This window comes from Orycteropus afer, unplaced genomic scaffold, assembly GCF_000298275.1.
Source record: "Orycteropus afer afer isolate SDZICR_OR568_19922 unplaced genomic scaffold, OryAfe1.0 scaffold00544, whole genome shotgun sequence".
Lineage (NCBI taxonomy): Eukaryota > Metazoa > Chordata > Mammalia > Tubulidentata > Orycteropodidae > Orycteropus > Orycteropus afer.
This window is the reverse complement of record NW_006922131.1, coordinates 1041534-1049667: the sequence shown is the minus strand read 5'-3', so window position 1 is coordinate 1049667 and position 8134 is coordinate 1041534. Positions and strand designations below refer to the sequence as shown.

The 8134-nt window shown below is 35.5% G+C and overlaps 1 protein-coding gene across 1 annotated transcript in view; it reads right to left on the bottom strand.

Annotated features, from left to right (window-relative positions):
• Window positions 1-8134, bottom strand: part of DACH2 (dachshund family transcription factor 2) — a gene marked incomplete at its 3' end in the record, with an annotated part of 1102952 nt that overhangs the window by 216321 nt on the left and 878497 nt on the right. The window contains exons 5-6 of the mRNA XM_042782975.1: window positions 6598-6756; window positions 1039-1211 (exon numbers count right to left, since the gene is read on the bottom strand). Coding sequence (XP_042638909.1) covers window positions 1039-1211; window positions 6598-6756 — 332 coding nt within the window. The remainder of the gene's footprint in view (window positions 1-1038; window positions 1212-6597; window positions 6757-8134) is intronic.

Below are 8134 nucleotides of genomic sequence, written 5' to 3'. Positions count from 1 at the left end.
ACTATTCTTGTTGTTCATAGGTGCCGTTGACTTGGTACAACTCATAGTTATCCTTTGTATAATAGGATGAAACATTGCCTGGTCCTGAGCCATCCTCACAGTAATTGCTACTCTTGAGCCCACTGTTGCAGCCACTGTGCCAATCCATCTTGTTGAAGGTCTTTCTCTTTTTCCCTGACCCTCTGCTTTACCAAAGTATACTCTTTAGATCCTTATACGTCTTTATATCATCCCTTCACCAAAATAAAAAATTACTCAAAAGCATAGCTCACATGCTACTTGAAAGTAGAGCAGGGAGGCCAAATGCCAAACTAATAGAGATAAGGCAAAGACAGCAAAAACGCAGGGATTATGAAATCTCCTTTGTGCTTCATTATCCAATGGTCATGAAATATTGAAAAGTGTTATTCTAATAATGATTATAATGGTACAAATGATAATAAACATTTAATACTTCACAGTTTTTAATATATAATTTACTCACGTTATTCCAGACAGCTAATGGGAAAAGTGGGATTGTTTGTTACAACGAACTTCAATTTACAGATGAGGAAACAAGTTCAAATGGGTTAAGGGGCATACCCAAGGTCATTCAGCTAGTAAGTGAGAGAACCAGAACTGGAATCTGGGTCTGTGTGACTACAAAATCTGTGTGGTTGATATGACCTCACAATTAATTAACTCTAAAATACAAAGATGATACACAGCGTTTACTTGTTTTACTCCAGCAATGGGAATGTTTTTTGCACATTCTACTATTCTGTCATTAGCCTTGCCACACCTCCCACACAATGTACACATATTTGCAGACAGGAAGCTATAACTAAAGGTGTAATCTATGACCATGGAATGAAAACAAATAAATGAACTAAAAAAGGCTAAAAGGCCTAGTCAGAAATCAAACTCATTAATACTGGATACTAACCAACTGAGCCAATGAGCTTAGTGTTACTATTGAAGATCCAGTGGTATTGCTAATATTTTATCATAATTTACATTAAATAATACCTTTGTTCTCTTCTAAATTGTGATTCTTACCTTTATAACAGAGGCCCCAGCTCTGGAGAGTGGACTGTGAATCTGGGCTGCAGCAGCCATGTTGGCAATAGTATTGAGATGGTTCATCTGATTCATTGCCATGGCAACTGATGCAGGAGGTAAGCTGACTGGAAGTAGGGGATGAGGCATCATCATAAATGGCAGATCCAGTCCTAAAAGAGACAGTACATATTAAAATTGTTACATTATTTGGACAAAGGAAATGATATCAGAATTGATGCTATGAGATAAATTTTTAAAGTATCTAAATTCATTCTTGTTGTTTTTTTTAAAACAATCACATTTCATTATATTCTAACATCTCTTTGGGCAATTAATGTAACCCTTGTGATTGTATAATGTTTTATAATTTTAAAAAAACTTCCTATACACACATATTTTTATTTGTAAATATTCCATGTTTTTGTGCCAAACCCCAAATATTTGTAAGATGAAAACTTTTTATCCATAAAAGCAAATAAAAATCTTTAATCCAAACATCATTGTGGTTCAAAGTTGTAAGCAATATTCTTTTTGATTATTGTAATACATTGTTGATAGTTTCTATCATGAAACTTTTCTATATGAGAAATAACCTGAGTGCTGAGGAGGTAGGAAGCTGATTCTACAAGCTTCAGAAGAAAATAAGACTTGGAATATTCCCTTTTAGTTATAAATCAGTTATAATTTGAAATCTTTGACAATAACTTCTCTATCAAAATAAAAGCCCATTTTCCTGTTTGATAACAAATACCATTATCCTTGACTAGTATCTGAAATTTCATTTGTTTTCCTCTGCATGGTGAAATAGTTTTTTCATACATTTTAACTCTCTTAAATAATATCTCTCAAATATTACCCATATTCCATTTAGAATAGCCACAGATATGTCATCATATAAAAGTAACAAATTAAAATAATTGCTCATTATGAAATTCGTGAGAGAAGACAACTCTTAAGCAGAAAATAGGGGAAGTTTGATTAACATGGATATTAACATTACTACTAAGTAAACCACTGCATTTGAAATGTACTTTAAGTAATTGTCTCTACAGTAATCTTTCCCTATTTTGGATGGAAGTCCATGAACCATTAATCTTTAACAGATATTCTAGAACATCATTGCCTTCATTTTTTCTAAATTACTACTGATTATAGAAATTCCATGATTGGCCAAGTTTACCTTGGTCCTACACACAATTATCAACTATTAACAACAACCATTTTTTTCTTTGTTATCTTTTCACTTTTTTGTGCTTCCCATCTCAGAACTGCAAAAGAACAACAGTGAATTTAGATCTTCTAAATCTCATTCCTCAAGACAACAGAAGCATTAATATAGATATATACTCAAAACACACATGTTTGAGGACAAAAAACTGAAACTAGGAGGAGGAAATAGTGTTAATTTATTTTAGGCCCATCTCCAGATTTCAACTATGATGGATGATTTAAAGCTTTTGACAAGAAAATTCAAAGGCAGCACAATGCAATAAAACAAGCTTCCAGATATGACAGGTATCATACAATACTAAAATGATCATCTTAATTAAAAGAACTCCTAAATGAAGGACACATCAGTCACCATTGTTTCTGAGGAAGACAGCCATACACTGTTACTAGAATTGCACAAGGATCAAAACAACCTAGAACTTAAATTTTGTGTGGAACTGAAGAAAAGGAACATTTTTCTTTTCTTTGATTCCAAATCTCCAGATAATACAAATAAAATATTTTAAACTTTACCCATACTGGTGCTAACTCATGTCTCACTACCCCCAAATTCTTTTTAGAAGCAATTTACTGACCCAACTTACTGTGATTATTAATTGTTCAAGTAAGTCTGAACATTGAGCTTACGAGATTGAATTCAAGTGGTTTTCCTCATTCCCTTTTAAAACTAGAAGTTTGTTTCCATTTAGTCTTCTAAAATGGCATGGGTACACATGCATTTTTATACTTTACTCATCATATAGCCACATGTTATATTTATGGGATATTATGCAGTGAAACCTGTGAGAATTAGAACTAGACCTGACTGCCTTGTTTTTTCGGGGCCTGCAAGCTTTCCACCTTTAATAGAGTGCACTTTTACCACTTTTCTATTGCTTGTTTTAGTGGAAAGTATTTGAGTTTTCCTTCTCTTACAGGTTTCTGTCTCACACATGTTCCAGATTTCATAGGTTTTACTTGTATTCCAAAAAAAAAAAAAAAAAAAACCTCACTGCCATCAAGTCGATTCAACTCATAGCGACCCTTCCTTGGGTTTCCGAGACGGTATCTCTAAGGAAGTAGATTGCCCAGTCTTCCTTCTGAGGAGTAGCCTCTCGTAGCTAGGCTGAAATACCAGAAGACCTTCAGGTTATCAGTCAAATGCCTTAGGCACTACACCACCAGAGCTCCTACTTGTATAACATATATTAAATTAATTGCTGTTTACCTTTTCCCCTGTAGGAGCTGTTGTGGCAGAGTGGTTAATGCATTTGGCTGCTACCAAAAGGTCTGCAGCTCGAACCCACAAGCTGCTTCACAGGAGAAAGATGAAGCAGTTGCTTCCATAATGATTCACAGCCTCAGAAACCTTATGGGGCAGTTCTACTACATCCTATAGCATCACTATGAGTTGGAATTGACTTGATGGCAGTGAGTTTGGTGTGGGTCTCTTTCCCCTTAAACCTTTCATTTTATGTAGAAGCAAACTTCAATTACCTAGCTAAGTTTCTGTGTCAGACTCATTTCCCACAAACATAAGAAAATTATAGACTTTCATTTTTGAGTATATAGTGTTTTAGTCACAAATTGAAACTATGGGTGAAAAGTGACCACCAGTGCCTCCTATTAGTTAAAACAATGCAAATATCCCTCTCAAATGCTTACATTAGCCTTTGTTCCCTCTAACAGTGTGATAATCTTTCCTCAATCTCCAAAGATTTTCAACATCACCCAGACACCATCTGGCCATATTAAGTCATATGCCTCCTTAAAGTCCAATTGACATGCAAACTAAATGCAAACTGCAAATAGAATTTAACAGTCCATTGACAGTTTTAAGATATAATTCATCAAATATTTCAAATAACCATGAAGGACTTAAAAGTCACACTTTCATGTCATGACCTGCAATAACTAACTATCAATTGACTATAATGCCCTAGACTCTAATATAATATTTACATTACAGGCCAGTTTAACAGTGACCCCCACATGAGTTCCACATGCAAAGCATATGCAAATACTGAATAATGTAAGTCAACCTTTTCCCAAAGCTGAAAATATTAAATTAACAGCGATCAATAGTATACAACACTCCAGTAAATCTGGCTCATTTAGTCACATGCCAGAAATGTACAGAGATTTTTAATAGTATGGTAATGAAAACAAATCCTTATATCACCAAAATGGGTCACTTTTTTCCTGCCAACCTCAAGGACATCATGCAGATGGATATAAGCATTATTTCTAATGCATCTTGGTACTCTAGCAAGTCCTATAATTTTTATTTCAGCCTAGCTATTAAGGCTACAGACTTAAGTCATCCTTGAATCTTCCCTCTAAATCCTACATTCATTAGATTTCCAATTCATGTTGACCTCTATATTATCTTACAGCTCCTACAGTGACTGCCCTGGTTTAGGTGCCCATCCTTTCTTGCTTGTACCTTAACTTCTTGTTTCTTTCTTCTTATGCCCATTTTATTTGCCTTTCTATCCCAGTATTGGGAGCTCTGGTAGCATAGTGCCTAAGGCACTTGACTGTTAACCAGAAGGCTGGCAGTTTGAACTGCCACTCCTGGGAAGGAAGATGGGGCAATCTACTTCCGTAGTGATACTGCCTCGGAAACCCAAAGAAGAGTCGCTATGAGTAGTGTCCAACTCAACAGCACATAACAACAACAATCCCAATATTAAAACTTTCAGTGACTACTTTCTGCCTCCCAAATAAAATCCAAATTATTTGATTTCATCCAAAATCACCTTTGTAGTTGTGATATTTCATTATATTGGTTTGGGTATTTCATTATACTACTCTAGCCCACTAGACTATTTGTAGTTCTCTACAGTTTTAATTCACCTCAGTCTCCATCAATGTTGATCCCTCCGTCTGGAATCTGCCTCTCCATTTATTTGCCTATGGTACTATTCCTTCTCTTTTCAGGCACAAACCAAAAACTCCCTGCCATTGAGTAGATCCTGACTCATAGCAACTCTCGTTGGGTTTCTGAGGTGGTAACTCTTTACAGAAGTAGATTTCCTAGTCTTCCTTCTGCAGACTGGCTGGTGGGTTTGAACTGCCAACCTTCTGTTTAGCAGTCAAATGCCTTAGGCCATACACCACCAGGCACAGATCTACCTTAATCAGTCATTTATTGACTTCTCATAACATAACATTTATATATTTTTCTGGCACTCATTTTACTTGCTTTCCTTAACATTTCATTTTGTATGGGGCATTTCACCCTTGAGATTGTAACTTCTTTAAAATAAGAGATCATATCTTATTTTTACATGCTTAACAACTGATAAATTTCATTAAGATTTAGGATATCATGTTAAAATTTCACAGAATCTCTCTCCTGCCTTAATCACAGCATTTAGTAGGAAAAAGAAAGTCTTGAGGAAAGGAGTAATGGAACACTCTGGATTTCCTCTTTGTAAGAAAAGTAAAATGTTAGCTAAATAGATGTACAAGTCCTGCTTTACTGCAGACTTTTGAGCCTTTAAAGGCCATAAAAACATTATCTAAAGCTAAACTATATTATCTATAGTGTGCGTACTGAGTAATAAAAATTAAAATTTATACAGTACCTAACTACAGTACCTAACTGACTGTTAACAGTCACTGCTAACAAATTTTCCTTGATCATTTTTAGCCCTTAAAACCTTCATGTTGTTGTTAGATGCCGTTGAGTCAGTTGCAACTCATAGCAACCCCCAAGAATGAAACACTGCCCAATCTTGTGCCATCCTCACAATCCCCAGGCTTGAGCTTATCATCGCAGCCACTATGTCAATCCATCTTGTTGAGAATCTTCCCCCTTTTCGTTGACCCTCTATTTTACCCAGCATGATATCCTTCTCCAAGGGCTGTTTTCTTGGCAACATGACCAAAGTATGCTTCTAAGGAACATTCTGGCTGTAGTTCCTCCAAGACAGATTTCTACATTCAACATTCGACTATCTTTGCCAATACCACAATTCAAATGCATCAATTCTTCTGTGTTTTTCCTTATTCATCGTCTAGCTCTCATATTGATATGAGATTATTGAAATAATCTTAATAAAATGAGTGTATTATTACCTTTCTTTCATAGTTGTGGAAACTGAGACATAGAAAAGTTAGGTAAATTCTCCAAAATCAAACAGGGGAAGATGTGGAATTCAAACCAAAGTCAATGTGACATTAGTCAATATTCTTAACTACTCTGCTACATGGCTTCCCAAGATACCAACAGATGTTGTTTGAATTCCTTTTCACTAGCCTTGCAAGCCCAAGGTATCTAGTGGGTCTTGAACGGTACTTTTCTCAATGTCCCCATTTTTGGAAGGACAGTATACATACTATTGGTCAGCAGGTGATTCTGTTGCAGCTGATTGAGGGTAGGAGCACCCCCAAGGCCCGACTGGCCAGCAAGAGTTGCATGAGAAATTCCATGCTGGGGTGCAGGAGCAGCAAGAGGAGATTGCATCTTATCCTTATCCCAGGAAGATTCACTGCCACCTGAAAAATATTCATAAGAACAAATTACAATGTAATAGCTTTCCATAAGAAGGCTTTTTAAAAAATTCCTTAGAAAATCATTATTGAGCATGGTCACTCATTTCTATAATGGTTTCAAAAGCTTTCAATAGCTTTAGGACTTAAGGTGCCCTCTGGATTCTCTTGCCCTAAAAGTGGTCTAAGGAAACCTGGAATAATAATGAATAGCTTCTGGAAGCACCATATGTTGAAGGCTGCCCACTACTGCCTCCCATTTCCACCTTTTAACATGTATGTATGTATGTATGTATGATCTATCATCTTAGAAATATAGTATATATATGAGATTTGTAAGAAGAGAATTATTACTCAAAAATAATTCATTCATTTCTAAGAGCACAATAATAAGCAAAAATATGTGGTGTGAAAAGAAAATGATCAAGGATTTTTTTTTTTCCTTCTCAAATGCAACACTCAAAAAGCAAATATCTTCATATGTAGCAGACTTTTTGGCTGGTGGGTTTGAACTGCCAGACTTCTGGTTAGCAGTCAAATGCCTTAGGCACTAAGCCACCAGAGCTCCTGACTTTTATAAAGAATAAGATTTATAAAAAATGAAACCATGGATCCCAATTTAAAAATTACTTTGATCATTCATGCTAGAGAGTGAAGTCAAGTGTGCATAAGTGCAGGCCACTATAGTATCATACTGATCTGCAGTGGCATAGCTATTTCATGTTGGGCAGACCATTAATTACTTAAAACCATAGAGGAAGTAACCACAGAATTATTTCCAGGGCATCCTTTTAGGTATAATACTTTAAATAGAAGAATAAGAGGTTGAATTCCAATCACTGCAGTAGCACATAGGCTAGCTTTAGAGAAAAAAATAGCTTCAGTCCCATTTATTTGCTTGATGTGGTTCAATTACTGAATGGTCAGTGGTTCTGCTCCCATTCCCAAGTTGGAATTGTGATAATAGCATTTCCACCTGTCTGAATCTATCTCGTCTGCCACCCAAACTATGACCCTGATTTGGAAATGTGTAAGGTGGGGGTCAGGCCTGGGATCCCTGGGCATTCTGTGCATCTGCTGATTTTAAATTATAGTAAAATATGTGCATTTAATGATTTTGAAATTTTAAAAAATGTGGAAAAATATAACATGCTCTTATTTCTATCATTCGGCACAGTAATTACTTTTACTTCTTTAAGATCTCTCACAGGCTTTGCTCATTTTGATACCCATTTTTCAATTGTAAACACTCTGCCATGTTGCTTTAGGTTTCATATTTACAAAGTTTAATGGATACACAGTAATCAACTGAGTTAATATTCTATAATTTATTTAAACATTGGACTTAGAATTGTTTCAAATTTGTCACTATTATAAATTATAT